Source organism: Prionailurus viverrinus, chromosome B1 (genome assembly GCF_022837055.1).
Source record: "Prionailurus viverrinus isolate Anna chromosome B1, UM_Priviv_1.0, whole genome shotgun sequence".
Lineage (NCBI taxonomy): Eukaryota > Metazoa > Chordata > Mammalia > Carnivora > Felidae > Prionailurus > Prionailurus viverrinus.
Genome location: NC_062564.1, coordinates 35,472,208 through 35,492,210, shown reverse-complemented (window position 1 = coordinate 35,492,210; position 20,003 = coordinate 35,472,208). Strand labels below are relative to the sequence as shown.

Genomic DNA, 20,003 nt, shown 5'->3' with positions numbered 1-20,003 from the left:
TGCAGGAGGCCAAGGACTTCCCTGGGGCCGCCCCAGGTTGGGCCTCCTTTATATACTTCCTGGCAATCCTGTCTTCCAGGCCTGTGGGTGGGAAGAGGTGCTGGTGCCTTGCTCTGCCGGGATGGGGGTGGGGGAGACCTGTGAACGACAGGGCCATAGCCTGGGTGTGGCCTGGGCCCCAACACTGGTTAAACAGCAGCTGGAAGAACAAGACCTACGTGCACACCATCTGTTCTGTCCACCCTGGTCCTCACCGTGATCTGCTTCTAAGTTGGTAGGTCCAGCCCATCTTGTGCAAGGAACCCACTGGCCTTGTCCAGGAACCCACTGGCCTGTTCCTCATCCCCTGTCCCAGCTTCTCCACATTCCCTGATGCCCTCATCAAAGATAGCAGGGTTGTGACTTCCTTTCCCTGGGGCAGAAACCAAATCCACACCCTCTTTGATAGATCCCTGAAACCTCCCCAGCAAGCCAACCCTACGCCCCTGGGCTGCCTGCCACGACAGACCTGCCTGTACAATGACTACTTCTGTGCCTTGACCTGGTGTGAGGCAGGAGGTCACCGGAGGATCACAGGCCTGAGGGGTGAGGGGGACCTGTGGGGTCAGGGTCAGAAAGGGCTGTAGGCCACTGGGTATGCTCATGCCATTAGAGAGGTGAGCTGATAGATTTGCCCAGGGCCACAGAGTTGCTTAGAGCAGGACAGTACTCCCTTCTGTTCCACAGGATCCTTGTCCCTAGGTCGGACGACTTTGTCTTTGTCATGAGTTTTGTGACTGCATGGCCCACAGAGCAGAAATCCTGTAGATTAACCTGTAGATGTTTCTAGAGACCAGTGCAAAGTCAGGAGCACAAAGAGGTGTAAAACAGAGGCCCTGCCACAAATTGGGGGTGAAGGAAGGGAAATTAATCCATTCAATCATTTCAAACAATATTCATTCAACATTTATTGAATGCCTACTGTGTGCCAGGCACTGTACTAGGCTCTGGGAATGGAGCAGTGAACCAATCCCCCCACCCTGCCCTAAGAGAAATCTGCACGCCAGCAGCTTTATATGAGAGGACAGTCTATGCAACAGAAGGCTAAAGTATGCATTATGCTCACTTTACCTGTGGGGAAACTGAGGAAATTACCCAAAGTCCCACAATAAGAAGCAGATCATGCATTTGAGGCTAGGTCTGTGTGACCCCAAGGCTGTGCTTGCCTGTCCTGCAGCTTCCTGCTCCCTCAAGGGCTTCCAGCCTAGTCGGGGAGGTAGAGCCGATGTACCAGGCAAAGTGGCCATTCCAGGAAGCCCAGGAGTGGTTGGTGGGAGAGTGGCTTAAGCACACAGAGGACAGAGGCTGTGGGAGGGAGACCCAGAGTCTCCGGGTTTGTGAGTGCAAGGAGGACGAGACACAGGGCATAGGTTGGCGAGAGGGATGGTGAGGGCACTCCTTGCAGAGGGAACCTGGAGGGACTGACTCATACCTGAAGCAGGCAAGTTACAGCTGTGCCCACAGGTGTGCTTCCCTGAAAACAAACCAGCCTGACAGAGACAGTGCAGACTGGAGGCCGGTGGGAGATGCCAGAGCCAGCTCTGGTGGGTCCCGAGGTCTCCAGGGTGAGGGTTGCCAGGTATGGCTCTGGGGAACCATTTGCCAGATGGTACTGAGCTGGTGCCTGGGGCCTTTCTTCGGCTGTCCTCTCCAGAGCCCTAGAGCCTGGGTTCCAGGTGGTTGGCAGAGGGCTGGCCACATGGGCAGCGAGGGCCAGTGGTGACTGTTGGGGCTGGCCCACCCCAGGCGGGGCAGCAGAGAGCGTGAGGGGAGGGCAGCTAGGAACGGAAAGAGCATCAGCCCGGGAGAGTGCCCAGCGCCCTCCAGCCAGCAGTCTCTCCATCTCTTGGGCCTGGAAGGTCTCCCTGAGCGGAGCAGGCTTGAGAAGCATCTCAAACAGGGAAGCTCTGAGCAGCCCGAAAACCCCAGCAGTCTGCACCACCGACTAGCCGGGACGCCGGCCGTTGGGGAACGGAGTTGAAGAGGTCCGAGAGGCGCCGGGGCTGGGGATCTGTGGGTGTCGGGGCTGCATCCGCGCCTGTGTCGGAGCCTGGAGTGGGCGGAGATGCCAGGCGGACCGCAGACAGACCCAGCCGGCCCTGCCCCGCCCCAGCCCCGGGTGTGGGGGTGCTCGAGGGGCCCTTCGAAGGCGGGTGGGCGCCACCGGCCTGGGGGAGCTTCGGGGGGGGCGCCAGTCTCAGCTGTTTGTGAAGTGGGGCTCGCGACCCGTCACCGGAACGCCTCCGCGGCACCCTCAGGGGGCAGTCGGGAGGAGAAGGGCACCTCGGGGACGACGACCGCAGCCTTCAGGGGGCTCTAGGGAGAGACCCTCCCCCCCACCCGCACACCCCCGCGGGGTGCGGGCCAGGTGGCAGCGCCGGGGCTGGGCTGCGCGGAGGAGGCGTCCTCCCCGGCCAGGGGCGGCGGCAGGGGCGGCTCCGGGATCACATGGGCGGAGGCAGGTCCTGGAGCCCCGGGCGGGCTCTCCCCAGAGTCGGGCAGACGGCGGCAGCGGCGGCAGCGGGAGCGGCGGTGTCTCCACACCTTCCCTCCTTCCCCTCCCTTCCCTACCGGGCCTGGCCTCCCAGCCCGACGAGTGAGAGCGAGCCAGGTGAGCGGGAGCCAGGTGAGCGCGCCCACCTGCGCACCGTCCGCACGGCCGACGAGCTTCCCGGCTCCGGGGACCTCGCAGCTCTGAGCGCCGCGTCCCCTCTGCGCAGCTCTCAGCGCCTCGGCTCTTTCCTCCGCCCACGGCCTGCAGCCTCCCTAGAGGCTGGTGCGCCCCGCGTGCTGAGCTTTCCTGGTCCCGGGCGCTCCTCCTCCAGCCCCCGGCCCGTGGGTACTTTGGCCTCGGAGCACAGAAGGTGCCAGAACTGGGAGAGCCGGGCCGACGGGCTGGGCACCTCCCCGGGGCCCCGGGCGCGGAGTCCACAGGCAGGCTCAAAGGTCTGAGACTCCAAAGCGTCTATGAACCGCCAGCGCCAACCTAGGGACCTAGGCAGGGACAGGGGCTAGTCCGGAGCAAAAGGGGAAGCCAAGGACCGGGGAGAGGGCAGACAGCTCCTCTTGCTTGGGCGTCCTCTGCCCAGGTTCCTAAACACGGGAAGTGGCCCTAGTGTCTTTGATGTTGATTGGCAGCACTTGCAGTCACTGGGCCTCCCCAGGGGCAGCCCCAGGGTGGGTGCTGGGTAGGGTGGTGGCCCAGGCTGGCATTGCAGCTTCCTGCCTGGGTTGGCTCCCAGCTCCATAACTAGAGGCTCAGGAAATCCTACAAGGGCTTGGTGTGCAAGGACACTCCCTTGCCCAGCGGAGGGGGCAGTGGATGGGAGGCCTGTGGCCCCAGCTAGCAGGCAGCATCAATCAGCTCAACCTGCTGGCCACTGCCAGGGGGTGGGTGTGCCCAACTTGGCAGATGAGCCCATCCTCCTGGCCGGGGCTGTTCAGAGGGCAGCAGGCCCCTGGAGGAGGTGGGAAGCCCAGTCTTGCCTATCTGGACCACATCGCCAGGGGCCAGGCAGGCAGCCAGGAGGCCCCTCTGAAGACCTTGGCCCAGTCCCCATCCAGCCAACTACTTGAAGAGTCTGTGGTGGCATCACCCCCTTGTTTGCTATCACTCCTGTTCCCAGAGTGCTGCCCTCCCCCAGAGTGGGGAGGAAGTACCTTGTGCAGTCAGTTTTGGGGACCGGAAGCCAGCACTGGTGGGACTTAACCTTGTGGTGGGGGAGGGGGAGAGGCAGGAAACCATGACATCTCCTACCACCTGCTAGCCCCTGCCGCCTGTTCTCCGGCAAAAGGCCCTGTGAGGCACCCTAACAGCCTGCCAGCCTGCCTTTGGGGAGTTGCTTTGCTGAAGATGGTGGCGGTGAAGGGGGAACTCAGAGTCACGGCTTCCCAGGGCGGGGGAAGTGAAACTGGGGGGGGGGGAGGGAGGGAGTTAGTCACTTCCTCTACCCTCCCCTTCACCCGCCCAGCCCCTGACTGGCTGCTCCCTGGACCTGTCATCCCCTCTCTTTTACCTCTTTATTCACCTTACAGTGTCTCCATCCCTTCTTCCTCAGATATGGCCCTAACAGTGGATGTGGTGGGGCCAGGGCCCTGGGGCTTCCGGATCACTGGGGGCAGGGATTTCCACACACCTATCATGGTGACCAAGGTAAGGGCTAATTCCAGGAGCTAAGGCGGTACCCCCAGAGTTTGGGTCTACTCTGTCTACCTGGTCCCCACAGGCGCCTTTCTTTTTTAATTCTGGAGCCAGAAGGCCTGCTTCTGGGAGTGTTAGCCTGGGGAGGACCAGGCTCCTGGGCCCTGTTGCCGTGGGGATGTGGTGACCACTTCAGGAGCAGACTACTAGGGAGTGAAAGGGAGCTGGTCCAAGTACAGGGCCTGCTCTTTTCTCCTTGCTCACCAACCCCATACCTGCTGGCAGCCATTTTGGGAGGTTACGAGAACAGGAGCCCCAAGTTCTTGGCAGTTTCCTCTTGACCCAGGCCCAGGCCAGGGAGCATTCATGCAGAAGGCCTGTGTGCAGGCAGCCACCTGCATGGTGTGATTTGCACGGGCAGGGCTCTCTATCCAAAAGTATTTCCAAGCACAGTCCCTGAAACTCTGCCATTTCTTCTGGAGGCCCCTGTTAGAGTGTCAGTGCTGGGGTGGGGGGTGGGGTTCCACTCCAGCTTTTGGAGGGGATTAGCTGATAAGCTGGGCAGACACTGCTGTGCAGAGAGACAAAGGGGGACACAGGCCAGTCTGGTTCAAACCAGGTTCTGTGTTTCTTGGGCAGGACAGAGAGAAATCCCCTCTCCTCCATCCCTACATGAATGTCATCACTGTCTGAGCAGGGGTGCCTCAGACCACTTGCTTCTCATCCCCTCCAGGTAACTGAGAGGAGCAAGGCTGAGGCTGCTGACCTCCGGCCTGGAGACATTATTGTGGCCATCAACGGGGAGAGTGCTGAGGGTATGCTTCATGCTGAGGCCCAGAGCAAGATCCGCCAGAGTCCCTCACCCCTGAGGCTGCAGCTAGACCGGTAGGCCCTCCACCACTGCTGGGCCTGCCAGCATTCCCCTCCCCTCACCAGCCCGCTGCACAGTGGCTGCCCTCACCCCCTGTTCTTAGCCCCAGCCCGGCCTTCCTGGGCCCTTTTGGCTCATCTTTAGACGGTCTAGAGTGGGCTGAGGGGTGTCCCTGTACCTAGCTGGGCATGTAGCCATGGGCAGGGCAGGCTGGCATCAGCCACCTGGATGCCCGGGTTTGACTGGTTCCCAAGTGTGCAGGGCACAGGGTGTGGGCATGAAGTGGGTTGAAGAGGGGAAAGGTGTGCCTTAGGCTGGGTCTCCTGGGCCCCTGCCTCCAAGAGGGGATGGCCTTTGTTCACGTCCTGGGGAGTAGGTTGAGGAGTTTGGAGGCTCATTCCCCAAAGAACCCCTCTGTCCTTCCCCTTTGCCTCTCCAGGCTGTGTTGGTGAAGGCAGATTCCTGGGCTTGGGTTTTCAGTCCAGAAGCCTGGGTTGGGGAGGGGAACAGGTGGCTCCCTGGGGTGGGGCATCATAGTGAGTCACAGGGAAGGAATGCTGGAAGATCCCCCAGCCAGGAGAACCCTCTGGGCGGGCCTTGAACTTGAGTCAGATACCTCCTGCCTCTCTGCCCGCCCCCCCCCTTCCCCACTGGGCTCTCTCTGGGCCCTGGCTCCATGCCCTCTCTTCACCTCTACCATCCCACAGTGCTGTAGAAGCTGGCTCCCATGATGTCCCGGCCCCTTTAGTGACTCCCTCATGCCACTCAGACTCATGAGTGTTTGCAGGAGTGGGACCCAGACGAGGAGGGTGGAGAGTAGTACCTCATGGCAGCTGGGAAGGGGACCAAAATCTACAAGAGACTGCAGAGTCGGGTGGGGGAGGGACAGGGAGCTGCTGACACCACCATTTCCTCTCAGGTCCCTCTTAGAGGGATCCAGTCCCGTCAGGGAGTGGGCCTGGCCGAGTCCCTCCAAGCCTCCAGCTCCATGTTGGGCAGGTCAAGACTCTCTGCCTCTTCTTTCCCTTGCCCGGCCTGCTCCTAAACCCTCCTAGTCTTCCCCACCTCAGGAAGCCTCTTGAGCACCCAGAGCTCTGTGGCAGGAAGCAGTGCTCTGGACTGGAGCCAAGGCCCAAGCTCCCTTCACTCTGATCCCACACCCCTCCCTGGGGAGGCTGAGGCTGGTGTGTGTGGTGACTGAGGTTCTTGTTGACCTCTCTAGAAGTGGCCAGACAACCAGGAACGGTATAGTGGGATTGGGACATGGCAGGCTCTTTCTCCACCCTCAGCTAGTACCAGCCCTCCAATGTCCTCCTGTTCAAGGCTCCAGTGGGAAGGGCTTTGAAGGGGGTCTCCTGGGGTTCTTCTCTTGCTGGCTGCCTTGGTGATTGGTGGAAAGCTGGGCCTGCTTGTTGCCCTGGCTCTCCAGGTCCTGCAGGAAGGGGGGCTGGCTCCACCCTTTGTTTTATGGAGAAATGTTTAGAAGGGACCATGGAGCACCTGGGTGCCTCAGTTGGTTAAGCATCTGACTCTTGATTTTGGTTCAGATCATGATGTCACAGTTGGTGAGTTCAAACCCTACATCAGGCTCTCCACTGACAGTGTGGAGCCTGCTTGGGATTCTCTCTCTCTTCCTCTCTCTTTGACCTCCCTCATGCAGTACACATGCTCCCTCCCCCTCTCTCTCTCTTCTCTCTCTCTCTCTCTCTCTCTCTCACTCAAGAATAAATTAATTTAAAAAAAAAAAAAGAAGAAGAAGAAGAAGAAGGGACCAGGAATGATCCTCCCCAAGATATTCCAGCCATTAGCAGCAAAGCTGGTGGGGAATAGCCTCTGGCTGGGCAGAGGAGAGTGAGCAGCTGGCCCAGCCATTGTTGGGCTTTAGGAAACTCACTTTCCTTTTCTAGGCTTCAGTTTTTCTATGGGTGAAAGATAAAGAATTATTTATGTGAAATCAGCAATCTTCCCCAAAGTTGATCTACAAGCTGATGCTGACCAGTGACAAAGTCTGTATGAAATTTAAAAAAAAAGGAAAGGAAAGGAAGGAAGGAAGGAAGGAAGGAAGGAAGGAAGGAAAAGAAAAAGGCCTCTGGGCTGGCTCAGTCAGTGGAGCATGTGACTTTTCATCTCAGGGTCCTGAGTTTGAGCCCCACCCCACATTGGGCACAGAGATTACTTCAAAAAAAAAAAAAAAAAAAAAAAGGTCACCGGTGTGGCTCAGTCGGTTAAGCATCTGATTCTTGATTTTGGCTCAGGTCAGGATCTCACAGTTCATGAGTCTGAGCCCCGTGTGAAGGCCCAGAATGGGGCCTCACTTCAGGCTCCAAGCTGATAGTGCCTATGGATCCTGCTTGGGACTCTCCCGCCTCTCTCTGCCCCTCCCCCGCCTGCACCCTCCCTCTCAAAATAAATAAATAAGTAAACTTTAAAAAACAGAAAAGAAAAAAAAAGACAAGAGATAATAGGAGGAGTTTTTACTAAAATTGAATTTTTTGAACTTTTCGCTGAAATTCTACATACTGATGCTAAACCTTCCATTCCTTTGAGAAATGATGGTAGTTGTTAACAATAGTTGTTTGTTTTCAATTTGGCAAAGTTGAAATTTGACAGCCTGATGTCCAAATGTTTTGAACCTTGTACTAATCTTGAGAATCTTGTGGGAACAGCTGCAATCTGTGGCCCTTATCCTGTTAGTGGGGGGCCAGGACCGCTGTGACTTGCCTCCCCCCCTACCCTCTCCTCAGGTCTCGGGCTGCTTCCCCCCAGCAGACCAATGGGGAAAGCTCTGTGGAAGGGCTGGCGACTCGCTTCCAGGTAGGATGGTGCCTTCTGCGGGGAACTCCAGCACCCCAAAATGAGGGGAGACCTGAGGGGCAGGGCTGGTAGGGGACAGGTACCCCATTCTCAGTCCTTCTCTCCACAGGGCTCCGTGAGGACGCACACTGACAGCCAGTCCTCCCTGAGGTCTTCCTGCTCCAGCCCAGTCTTTTCCAGCCCCCAGCCCGGCAGCCCGTTCTCTGCCCTGCCCCCTACCAGCCCGCAGGCCCTCCCTGGAGAGACTGTTGTCAGCCGCAGGTGAGCCCAGGGGGTGAGCACCACGGCCACAGGGTCTGCACCAGGCCTCTCAGGCTGCGTAACTGGGTTTAGGGGAGTTTGAGGGCACCCTCCTCTTCCCTGAGGCAGGCTGGGTGGGACGCCTGGCACACACATCATCCATTTCCCCCATTTCAGTTTCCAGAGCCTGGCACATTCCCCGGGATTGGCTGCTGCTGACCGCTTTTCCTACGGGGGCCACCCCAGAAGTCGACCGGTGAGAATACCTGGTGGGGAGGATAGATCCTCCCGTCCTGGCTGGCTGCCAGTGGCACCCATTGGGCTGCAGATGGCGGGTCCCACCTGGGCAACCAGCGCCTCATCTCTTAGCAACAAGCATGCCCCTCTCCTGAGCCAGAAGGCCACTGTGTCTGGTGGTAGGCCACACTTCCTGTGCCTGGGGCCCTGCCCTGCCAGTCCCAGGTGGCCTTCTACCTCTTATACTCCCATTTGCCGCCTCCCCCCTTCTGCTAGCTTCCTCCCTTCCTGAGTGTTTCTCTTGGGCCAGGGCTGAAATAGTTTTGCTGCTGTTGTTGGGATGGTTCCCTCTGGCTCTGGCTGCATCTCTTGAACACATTCCTCCCCATTCCAAGCCCCATGCCTGCCCCCAACTCCCATCACCCCATCCCCCTTCCTCCTTGTCTGACTCAGCCCAGAGAACCACCAATGGGACTGTGGTTCTGCCTCAAGTAGCACTTGGCTTACTCTCTGTCTGCCCCTCTCCCTGCTCTTCTACCCTGGATGCCCCCCTCCCAGGTCCCACTGTGAACTAGTGACAGCCTTCCCCCCCCCCCCCGAACCTCCCTTAGCATTTCTCCTCTCTAAGGGCAGGGGTGGTGAGGAAGTGAGGGACTGAGTCGGCCAACAGTCCTGGGCCACAGCTGCTGGGGGCAGAGTTGGTGGGGGGCATGTCCAGCTTTTGGGGTGAAAGGGATGAGGCCCAGCTGCTGGAATCCTACCTCCGGTTGATTCTGCATTCCAGAAAGCAGAGTCTTTGGAGATGGCTGGGGGAGGGAATTAGAAACTGGGGGCTCTGGAGAAGGAAGGAGTGGGCTTCACTGGGGGCTGCACAGTAGGGGCTCCCCAGTGGCCTGCTATGGGCCCACCAGGTGGCCTGCCAGGCAATGTGGGCATAGAAATGCATTCAATAAGATCCCCGTCTTTAAAGAATTTAAAATGCAGTTGGGGAGATAAGACAAACATGTAAAGCAGTTTTGGAACAATTAAGTACTAAACAGTGTGGTCTTAATTATAAAAGCAGGAGGCATTCTGGGAGGGGAGAGATGAATGTGGGCTGGGTGGCCTGAGAAGGCTTTGTCAGGAATTTTGCTGGACGTCAGAGGTAGGACCGGGTAGGGTTTAGATTAGAGAATGATAAGCCAGGGAGACGGGAAAGCAGTGTGTAAGCAAGACCTGGCGTGTTTGGGCCCAGTGAGGGGGGGCTTCTCTGGAAGATCTTTGGGATGAGACCAGTTGGGAATGTGCTTGGCCCAGGGCGTGGCTGGAGAGGGCCCATCCATCTTGGCCTTCTTCCTTGTGGTGTCCCAAACTTGGGCAAAGGGGAGATGCTGGTGGTACAGGGAGTGTCTCCCAAAGCAGCAGCAACACCTTGGAACCTGTTAGAAATGCAAATTTCCAGGCCTCAGCCTGGACTTACTGAATCAGATGCAGGGGTGAGGGTGTGGACAGGGGGACCAGTCTGTGTTTTAAGGAGCCTTCGGGGATCTGATGCATCCAAAGATTTGAGGACCACCCATGTGGTGTAAGCAGGAGCCCTGGGCTGGGTGGCAGGGAGACTTGGGCTAGTCCCACCTCTACCATCTAACCTTGGATAAGCAGTCGCCATGCACCAGGTTCCCTTCTTTGGCCCCAAGGACCGTGATCATTCCTTCAACAAATTTTTATTGAGCAGTTGCTTTGTGTCAGGCACCCTTCCCAGGCTCTGGGGATTCGTTGGTGGATAAACAGATATTCCTAATCCAATGAAGTTTGCATTCTGGTCTGCCAGTGAGGCTGTGGTCAGATGGTGTGGGAGTGTCGGGGTCCCACACTTCCCTCTTGGGAGTCACTGTGTACTTTTAGCACCTTAAAGACTCTAAGAAGTGGGGCGCCTGGGTGGCGCAGTCGGTTAAGCGTCCGACTTCAGCCAGGTCACGATCTCACGGTCCGTGAGTTTGAGCCCCGCGTCGGGCTCTGGGCTGATGGCTCAGAGCCTGGAGCCTGTTTCCGATTCTGTGTCTCCCTCTCTCTCTGCCCCTCGCCCGTTCATGCTCTGTCTCTCTCTGTCCCAAAAATAAATAAACGTTGAAAAAAAAAATTAAAAAAAAAAAAAAAGACTCTAAGAAGTCCCGTGAGAAATAGATTTAATTTTATTAGTTGTCTAAACTTGTTTAACTATAGAATTTCTCCTGGAATCCCCCCACCCCAACCTGCCACTCACTCATTAACATCCCTGTGTTCCCCAGAACACATGTTGAAGGGTGTTGGCCACAGATGAGCTCTTGTTGGGCAGGTGGACAGCTTTGCTGGACTTGGAGATGAAAGGTTCCTTTTGTGAAGGCAGGTATCCCTGGCTGACTAGGATGGAGGGAGGGAAGAACTTTCTCCAGTAAGGGAGCTGGGCTCCTCTCTCTCAGGGCACAATGGTCTGGAAGGAGGAAGGGGGTTAGAGGTGAGTGTAGATGAGGTGTCTGCCGTGGCCGTGATTTTGCTGCTGGCTTTCGAGCTGGCTGAGGCTGCGCTCAGTCCAAGGCACAGGACACCACCAGCCTCCATAGTACCCTTCTGGAAACTGGAAGTTGCCACCTCTGGGTAGGTACACGCCTTGCTGAGCAGATGTGAAGACAGCACCCCTCTGGCTGGCATGAGAACTTGGCTTACAAAGGGAGCCTGGGCGGATTTCTCCCTGCGAGCCGCTGCCCCTGTGCAGGGCACATGCTGGCTCAGGACAGCGAGATGGGATGTCGTTCTTAAGTAACTGGTGCTGACTGTCCTTCCTGAGGAAATTATCTTACCGTCTGTCAGTTGACCGCAGGCCACCAAGTGTAGGAGGAATGTAGACTGGGGGAAGACGGCTGGGGGAGTGAGGGTCTGGGGCTTTCTTCTCAAAACTCTGCAGTTTCTGTTTTTAGCTTTAAAATCCATGCAGTTTTACCATTTGACCCCATAACTTGTCCTTGATTTTGAATTTTAAAATGGAAGAAAGTTGGCTTTCCAGGGAAATGTGCCCTCAGCTAGTGCACGGTGGCCTGTCTTTTTGTCTCTGGGGTTCCCCTTTCCGTGGGGGATGGCTGTGGAGAGGGGGCAGGGTAGTAGGGGAGGGTGCAGAGAGAGGTGCATGCCAGAAAGCAGAGCAACAATGAGGCTGAAGGCAAGATTTCCAGGTAGACGGCAAGTGAAAAGAGCCCAAGATGGATAGCACACACCTGGGGAGGGGGAGCTGCTGCTGGGGTGTGGGTCCAGAATGGGCCTGGCCCCCAAGGCTCCATGGGGCAGAATTAGACCTCCCAGGGCAGCGAGAAGAGGCTGGTCAGCCCAGACCCCGGGGCCCTCTTAGGAGAGGAAGTGTGTGTAGGAGAGAGGTCCCTTGTGCTGCCCCATCCCTGACTCCAAGACGGGTCCTTGGGCCCTTCACTCCATCCCTTTGTGTTTTCTTCTCACTGCAAAAGCATCTGCTTTCTTCCTCTCTGCTTGTTCTGCCCCTTGCCCAATCTCCTTGCAGAAACTTCACACCTCCATAATTGGGTGCTGGCCTCTCTCCCCTTCTGGGAATGAGCAGAACACTCCCTAGTGCCCCGAGGGTAGGATTTGGTGTATTGGGCCCTTGCGCCTGAGGGCCTGTTGGTCAGCAAGAGCTGGGGGCCCTCTGGTGTCAGGCCTGGGGAACAGCCGGGCTTGGCTCGGCAGCCCAGACGGGTGTGCGGGCCAAAGGCTCCAGCCACTGACTCCTCCCCTGGTGCCTCTCTGTCCCACAGGCCAGCCTCACCCGCGCCTCGGCTGGTGACTCGGCTGTGCTGGTGCTGCCGCCTTCCCCGGGTCCCCACTCCTCCAGTCCCAGACTCAGGTACCCGGTGGACTCCGGAGGGTGGGGCGGAATCCTGGAGGGCCTGGGAGGGGCAAGAGACAGATTGGCTTTCCAGAGAGGGATTTGGGCAGGGGGAGGTCCCCGGCCACTTTAAGCCCATTTGGCTTTCCTCTGAATCCTCTGAATTCCCTCAGAATGCCTTCCCCTGGACACTCTTTCCCTGCCTTCTTGCTGGTCCTCATACCCGGGAAGGAACCCTCACTCCTGGCCGCTCCTGTCCCTGCAGTGTGGACTCAGAGGGGGGAAGCCGCCTTCTGGAGGAGGATTCAGAAGTCTACAAGATGCTGCAGGAAAATCGTGAGGGGCGGGTGGCCCCCCGACAGTCCAGCTCCTTTCGGCTCTTGCAGGAGGCTCTGGAGGCTGAAGAGAGAGGTGAGCCCCTTGGGGGCTTGGGTGCAGGAAGGAGATTCCTGCAGGATACCCCTGGACCCTGACTGGACATGATACAGAACAAATATTTCCTAAGTGCTCATCATAGGAATAGGCTCCAAGGGAGTCCCTGCACTAAAGGAGCTTTCAGTCTGGTGGGTGTTGTAGGGGTGGACCCAGAGGTGCTGGCTGGGGTCAGGAAAGTGCCAAGGGGGAATGAGAAAGGTGGGTGGTGGGCCCTGTGGGGGCTGGGTCTCCAGGGTGGGCTTCGTAGAGGAAGATGGATTTGACTTGACCCTTGAAGAAAGATCAAGATTTTAACAAAGGGCCTTAAGATGGTGGCAGAGAGCGCCGTGGCATGCAGTGGTTGGCAGCTGGAGGGCTTTGGTGTGGGAGCGAGAGAGAACAGCGGGGCCTGGCAGCATGGAGAGTGGTCTCAGAGGTTAAGTCCTGGCCTCACGTGCCAGGCTGAGGAGTGCCCTCACCTAGAAGGGCTGGTTAAATGATGCCAGGCAGTGCATCAGATGCTGAAGTGCATAAGAGATATGGGCTCTTGCCAGCCATTCAGTTGTTCGCTCGACAGACATTCACTGTGCCTGTCTGATGGGCCAGTGATGTGCAGAGTGTGGAGGCTGAGGGCAGACAGACAGGCCCACCCAGCGCCTGAGGTGTGGTCAGTGCTGCAGTTGTACTGTGTGTGTTGGGGGGGGGCACCGGCCTAGTCCAGGGGAGAGATGAGAAAGCCTGGCCTGGGCAGTGGCTTCTGGGAGGCAGAGGATGGGACATTCAGGACTACGGGATCAGCAGCCTCGCCAGCACAGTATCTGGTGGCTGGCTCCAACTCTGACACTTAGCTCCGGGGGTGTTCACTGGGGTCAGGGTGAAACGGTTTGGAGCAGACCTTGCGCATCATGACCCGGAGGCCTTGGCAGGCCCCGGGAGAGGCCCCGGGGTGAGGGGAGTGCAGACGGTCAGTGGCTTCACCGCTGGAGTCCCGGAGCCCTTGGCTGCAAACAGGGACCGTACCTGCCCAGTAACATCTGTGCTTCATCTTCATGTTGTTCCAAGGCTCGCATGCAACTGTGCCCATAAGAACCCTTTGAAAACTTTATAGCGGTGTTGTGGCGCTGTTACTATCTATCAGCAGCATCTTTTAATCAATATCACCATGCCTGCTTGGCGGGACGTGGGAGGCACCGTGCAGACACTCCTCAGGTTGCCCCAGCTTGGGCCAACTCAGCCTCAGCCAGGGAGCTGCCATGATCAGTCCCTTCCTCCATTACCCACCCGCCTTCACCCCCAGTGTTACTTCAGGGGTCTGCATGGAAGCGCACCTTTTAGGAGTCTCCTGGGAACCGTGCTAGCGGAGTGTGAGTGAGTAAACACAGCCCGGTGCCGCGGCCAGTGGACGAGCTCTGATGTGTCCGTCTGCTCCCACCCCTCCTAGGTGGCACACCTGCCTTCCTGCCCAGCTCGCTGAGCCCCCAGTCCTCCCTGCCCACCTCCAGGGCCCTGGCCACCCCGCCCAAGCTCCATACGTGTGAGAAGTGCAGCACCAGCATTGTGTGAGTGTCTACGGCCTGGGAGGCAGGCACACCCTGACAGGGTGGTGTGGGGCGGGGCAGGGCACGGGATGCCCCCGGGAGGAGTCAACACCAGTCAGGGACCCTTGAGGGGTGTTTCCACAGCAGACCTGTGATGGGCTATGTTGGTTATTTTAAGCCTTCTTAAAATGTCTTGCTGGCTTCTTCCTGCCACATCCCCTTCTCCCTGATTTCTTCCTCCCTCCTGGGAGGAGTAAGAAACGACGCTTCTGATTTCTCTGCAATAATCTCAAGGCCTCTGGAGATCTGCCTCTAGATGCGGTGCCTCCTCCTGGAAAATTTTGTTCTTGCCCCTTCCTCACCCCCTTTGGAAAGGGATGACTTTTCCAGAGGTAGGTTCATTTTTCCTCACAGGGTGGCATTGTAATGCAGCCACATTCTCTGGAAAAGTGCTGAAAGTCCACCCGCTCCGCCATAAATTTCTTACATGCCATGTTGACGGTCAGATGACTCACCTTAGGCAAATCCCTTAGCCTCTGCAGGCTTTAGTGTCTCAGCTCCAGAATGGGATACTATGCATGCCTGCCGTGCAGACACAAGGGAAGTGTTGTATGTGGTGGTTCTCAAAGAGCAGCTGCACAGTCCCTGAGGACTTGTTAGAGGGACTGCTGGCCTGTACCCCAGAGTTTCCCCTTCAGGAGGTCTCTGGCCCCAGCATTTGCATTTCCAACTTGTCCTCAGGTGATGTAGTGCTATGGTCCCGGTACCTGGGACCAAACCCAGAGGACCACTGCTCCATTAACAACCCGGAAAATTCAGGACGAGTTTATTTGCCTATGTGTAAAGGACAAACAGCTTTAAAAAAATATTTTTTTTAATGTTTATTTTTGAGAGAGAGAGGAAGAGAAAGAGAGAGCGTTAGAGGGGGAGGGGCAGAGAGAGAGGGAGACACAGAATCTGAAGCAGGCTCCAGGCTCTGAGCTGTCAGCAGAGAGCCCAACATGGGGCTCAAACTCATGAACCACAAGATCATGACCTGAGCCAAAGTGGGATGCCCAACCAACTGAGCCACCCAGGTGCCCCCCTTTTTTTTAAAAATTAGAAGTCCCGGAGGTGGTGGTTGGGGGTTATTGAAGTGAGATTCCTGAAGGAAGGCTTGGGGAGTCCATTGTCTGAGATTTGGAGATCTTTCCAGGTCCTGACTGTGGGCCTGGAACTGGCCAGGAACTAGGCTCCCCGGGGATGAGAATGGCAGCATCATGCTATCACCCTGCCTTCCCCCACCCCCCCTCTCCCCCAGGCTAATGGTTCTCCCCTCTGCATTGCCCCTGCAGGAACCAGGCTGTGCGCATCCAGGAGGGGCGGTACCGCCACCCAGGCTGCTACACCTGTGCGGACTGTGGGCTGAACCTGAAGATGCGTGGGCACTTTTGGGTCGGAGACGAGCTGTACTGCGAGAAGCATGCCCGTCAGCGCTACTCCTCGCCCCCCGCCCTCAGCTCCCACGCCTGAGTACCCGGCTAGGTTCTCAACCTGCCCTAGACCGCGTAGGCACCTGTGTACCAATAGCAAGTTGGCATGGAAGGGTGGTGGTTGGTGGTGGGGCCCCTGCCTCCAGGCTGGGTGAGGCTAGAGCCTGGGACCTGTGATGGGCTGTGGATGAGGACAGCCTCGCCATCCCAGGCCTCTGCTAGATACTCACTTCCTCCTGTAGAACAGGCTGTGCACCAAAATGTGAGGTGGGCACTGCATTGGATATCTTTGTGCAACAGGGATTAAGCAGGTTGGGATACAGAGATAAATATGTAGAAAGAGAGGGATAGGTCAGAGGTTAAAGGTATTCACTCTGTAAAGTTTTCAGCGTATGAACTCTATAAATATACATATATGGATGAAACAAAGTAGCTCTTTCCTCTTCTTCTCTGCCTCTGCCCCTGGGGATGAACTCTGTCTACCACTGGGCAAAGAGTTTTTATTGACATAATTTTCCCCCTTTATTCCCCACATCCCCAAACCTTACCAAACCTTACCAGGTGCTTCACCACATGACACCCTCTAATGAAGAGGCTTGCATTATTTATTTATTTATTTATTTATTTATTTAAGTTTATTTATTTTAAGAGAGACAGAGATAGAGACAGAGACAGCATGAGTGGAAAGGGTGCAGAGAGAGAGAGAGAGGGAGACAGAGAATCCCCAAGTAGGGTCTGCACTGGCAGAGCCCGACGCAGGACCGATCCCACCAACTGTGAGATCATGACCTGAGCCGAAACCAAGAGTCAGATGCTTAACCAACTGAGCCACCCAGGTGCCTCTAAAGATTTTATTTATTTTATTTATTTTTATTTTTTAAAAATTTTTTTAACATTTATTTATTTTTGAGACAGAGAGAGACAGAGCATGAACAGGGGAGGGTCAGAGAAAGAGGGAGACACAGAATCTGAAACAAGCTCCAGGCTCTGAGCTGTCAGCACAGAGCTCGACGCGGGGCTCGAACCCACGGACCGCGAGATCATGACCTGAGCCGAAGTTGGACGCTTAACCGACTGAGCCACCCAGGCACCCCTAAAGATTTTATTTTTAAGTAATCTCTGCACCCTGTGTGGGGCTTGAACTTACAACCCCACGATTAAGAGTTGCATGCTCCATCAACTGAGCCCGCCAGGTGCCCCTCCTGGACTCATATAAAGATGCCAGTTTTACTGGGATAATCTCTGGTACTTTAGAGGAATGAGTTTCTCATCCGGAGCCTGGAGAAGAGGAGGAATGCCGGAGGGCGGGCAGCAAACAGGAGGCAGGCCTGGATGTCCATGCTATCCAGGCCTGGCTCAGTGACAGTCTCATGCTCCACCAGCACTGGCTGGGCTGGCACTCGGTGCCCCTCGCTCTACTTGGGGTGAATGCTGCCAGCCCAGCTGACCTACCCAGATGAGCCGGATGGGCAGGAGTGGGGGCAACATGTAGAGTATCTTTTGCACTCCGCCAAGGCTGTCTGCATGCACTTGAGAAAGATAATCACCAGCAATAACCTTGAACTGGGCTGCAGGTTAGTCTTGCCTGGGAAGCATACACCAGAGGAGCCCCACCCTGAAGGACCTACCCCCCCAAACGTCCTCACATCCAAGCCAGGCTTGCTCTGTGTGTCCCTTCCCTGGGAGACCCTGCTGGCTTCAGTGGTAGTTGATTTGAAAAACAAACAAACAAACAAACAAACAAAAAACCCAGAAACAAAAATAATGGGTGACTAGTGTTAGGTGTGCCTGCCCTCAGGTATGTTTGAGTTGACACAGGGGGCAGTGGTCCCCTACCAGATTTTAGGCTTGATTCACCCACCACCCCCAGTCCTAATCTCAGAGACATTTCAGAAAGGTGCATGAGTGCTCCAGACCCACCCTGTTCCCCAGTTAGCCTGAGGAATGGGCCATAGCCTCAGCTTTATTTTCACAGAAAAGGTCAAAGCTGGGCTCCAGAGGGTGTTTGTGCTGTCTGGTTCTTTTGGGAAGGAATCTCGGTGGACTGTTGGTGTTGGCTCCTCAGGCACCTGTTGATATAATTTACACCTTGATTTAACTGTCTCACCTTTTGCCTGGATGGCTGCCTTTATTTTCATAGAAAAGATCAAGGCTTTCTGTGGTTCAGGAGTGGGTGGGGCCAGAACTTTGGTCGGCAATGGGATAGTCTCCTTGATGCCACCTAGTGTCAGATGTAGCCCATGGCCGGGGAGAATGCCTGCAAAAGGGGAATTCACCCCTCTGGAAACACTTGGGTCCTGGCACAGTGAGAATACAGAAATCTACTCCTGAAGGTAATAGTCAAGTGGCAGCCACTGAGCTGGCATGAATGAAATAATACTACATGGCAATGAGTGCTAAGAGCGGATGTGGCACATTCAGGCATGCCCTATGCCCTGTGAGTACAGAGCAGAGACCATCTGTGTGTAAGGACGAACAGGACTTGGGCAGGTGGAGGAGACAAACGTCCACTGCCAGGGGTGAGTGCAGGTGGAATGCTCAGTTTAGGGCAGCGGCTGAAGGAGGTACCAAGAGAAGACTGGAAAGGGAGATGGGAGCCTTGAATGCCAGAAGAAATGGTTTGACTTCACCTTGAGGCTCAGGGAACATTTTGAAAATTTTAAGCAGGGAAGTGACAGGTTGGAAAGGGTGGGTTGGAATATGAACATGGAGGGCCAGCGGTGTTCTGAGGAGTAGAGGAGAAGAAGTAGGGAATGAAGACCCTTGTGAAATGGGTATGCCTGGGAGTTGTTGAATGCCTTTCGAAGGCTGGACGGGTTCAGGCTGAAATCCACCTCTTTAGTTGTGGCAGGCAGCTCTCCTCCCAGGGGTCGGAGGGTTTCAGAGTGCTTTGCCGCTACACAGCCAGCTCGAGCTTGGGGGCAAACTTCTTTGGGAGATGGGAGTTATTAGTCAAACCCATTTGTCAAAGAAGGTTGGGGTCTGTCTTTGATCTTTTACCCCTGCCCTCAACCCCACCCCAAGCCAGCTGTGAGCACCCACCCCCTGTGTCCCAGTGTTGGGGGGCGGAGACATCACCTAATTTTTTTAACCTTTATTTTTGAGAGAGAAAGAGAGTGCAGGTGGGGGAGGGGCAGAGAGAGGGGGACAGAGTGGGTTCTGTCTTGACAGCAGCGAGCCTGATGCGGGGCTGGAACTCATAAACTGTGAGATCATAACCTGAACTAAAGTCGGATGCTCAACTGACTGAACCCCCTGGGCTCCCTGAGAGACCACCTAATTATATGACTGCAATTTATCCAGTACTGTACTCTCTACTTTTTTTTTTTTTTGGCATTTTGGGGAATAACCTCAGAAATGATGACAGATTCAAGTTAGAGGTTCCCAGGGAGAGCATCTAAGATAGCCACCTTCAGTTAGAGATGGGAAGGTGACATTCCTAAGTTACAAAGGTAGATAATTCTTTTTTTTTAAATAATTTTTTCATGTTTATTTATTTTTGAAAGAGAGAGAGAGCGTGAGTGGGAGAGGGGCAGAGAGAGAAGAAGACACAGAATCCGAAGCAGGCTCCAGGCTCCCAGCTGTCAGCACAGAGCCCAACTCAGAGCTCGAACTCACGAGCTGTGAGATCATGACCTGAGCTGAAGTTGGATGCTTAACTGACTGAGACACCCAGGCGCCCCACAAAGGTAGATAATTCTAACAGCACGAACTTTTTGAGTGCTTTAATCACCCACCTACAGAGGTAGGTATTCCTTGTTCTGTAAATGAAGAAACTGTGGACAGGGAGGAAAGTGACTGGTCCGAGGACTCCTACTTGGTAAGGGGATGTGCATGCTGGGGAAGGAACCTGGAGTCTGAATTCTGAATTTCTGGTGTGGGGTGGGGGCTCTTGCCCCTCCATCACCAGAGGCTGCCTTCCAGGCCACAGGGAGGTCACCATGGCTCCCAGCCATCTCTGCTCTGGCAGGAGCTGCCCTCTGCCTTCTTGGCTTTGCCCTTCCTCCCACAGGGCATAGCTCAGTGCTGAGCTTGCAGGAAATGTGCTTCCTGAAGCTGGGACTTCCCCATGGAGGTGGAGGGGCAGCTGGGCATCCCTGGCCTCAGCCTAGGGAATGACTCTGCTCAGCCACCATGCATCTCAGGAACTCAGGGCAGCTGCTCACCCATCAGGTGGGCAGCGAGGGTGTGGCTGTGCTCTGGGCACACGGCTGCTCCAGTCAGGGCCGCAGAAGGCAGATGGGAGGGAAGGGTGTGGCCCCCAGCGAGGGATCCCCAGCACGATGAGGGCTCAGGCACATCTACATGGGGGTCAGGCAGTGCAGGAGCCCACCACCCGGAAGGGAGTATGCTTGGGTGTGTGTTGTGGGGGTGGGGGTTCTTTTGAGCC

The 20,003-nt window shown here is 56.1% G+C and overlaps 1 protein-coding gene across 6 annotated transcripts; it reads left to right on the top strand.

Annotated features, from left to right (window-relative positions):
- Nucleotides 1-1,918: 1,918 nt before the first annotated feature.
- On the top strand, nucleotides 1,919-16,042 carry PDLIM2 (PDZ and LIM domain 2). Of its 6 annotated transcripts, none has more exons than XM_047856095.1 (10): nucleotides 1,919-2,024; nucleotides 4,098-4,192; nucleotides 4,914-5,065; nucleotides 7,796-7,865; nucleotides 7,975-8,126; nucleotides 8,283-8,361; nucleotides 12,119-12,207; nucleotides 12,455-12,600; nucleotides 14,045-14,162; nucleotides 15,476-16,042. In XM_047856095.1, the coding sequence occupies exons 2-10, from the start codon at nucleotides 4,100-4,102 to the stop codon at nucleotides 15,651-15,653; spliced, it is 1,077 nt and encodes a 358-aa protein (XP_047712051.1). In that variant the 5' UTR covers nucleotides 1,919-2,024; nucleotides 4,098-4,099; the 3' UTR covers nucleotides 15,654-16,042. The 6 variants fall into 6 exon arrangements, 5 of the variants coding, with proteins under 5 accessions (XP_047712051.1, XP_047712048.1, XP_047712047.1 ...); XR_007151570.1 differs by lacking the exon at nucleotides 1,919-2,024 and adding an exon at nucleotides 2,476-2,665 and having other exon boundaries at nucleotides 12,363-12,600; nucleotides 15,476-15,617; XM_047856092.1 differs by lacking the exon at nucleotides 1,919-2,024 and adding an exon at nucleotides 2,495-2,650.
- The last annotated feature ends 3,961 nt before the right edge of the window (nucleotides 16,043-20,003 follow it).

Bases quoted from the DNA above. Each gene is read 5' to 3' on its own strand.
- PDLIM2 (XM_047856095.1), top strand. From the start codon at position 4,100: ATGGCCCTAACAGTGGATGTGGTGGGGCCAGGGCCCTGGGGCTTCCGG. The intron at 7,866-7,974 runs GTAGGATGGTGC...TTCTCTCCACAG, and splicing joins GGCTGGCGACTCGCTTCCAG to GGCTCCGTGAGGACGCACAC. The intron at 8,362-12,118 runs GTGAGAATACCT...TCTGTCCCACAG, and splicing joins GCCACCCCAGAAGTCGACCG to GCCAGCCTCACCCGCGCCTC.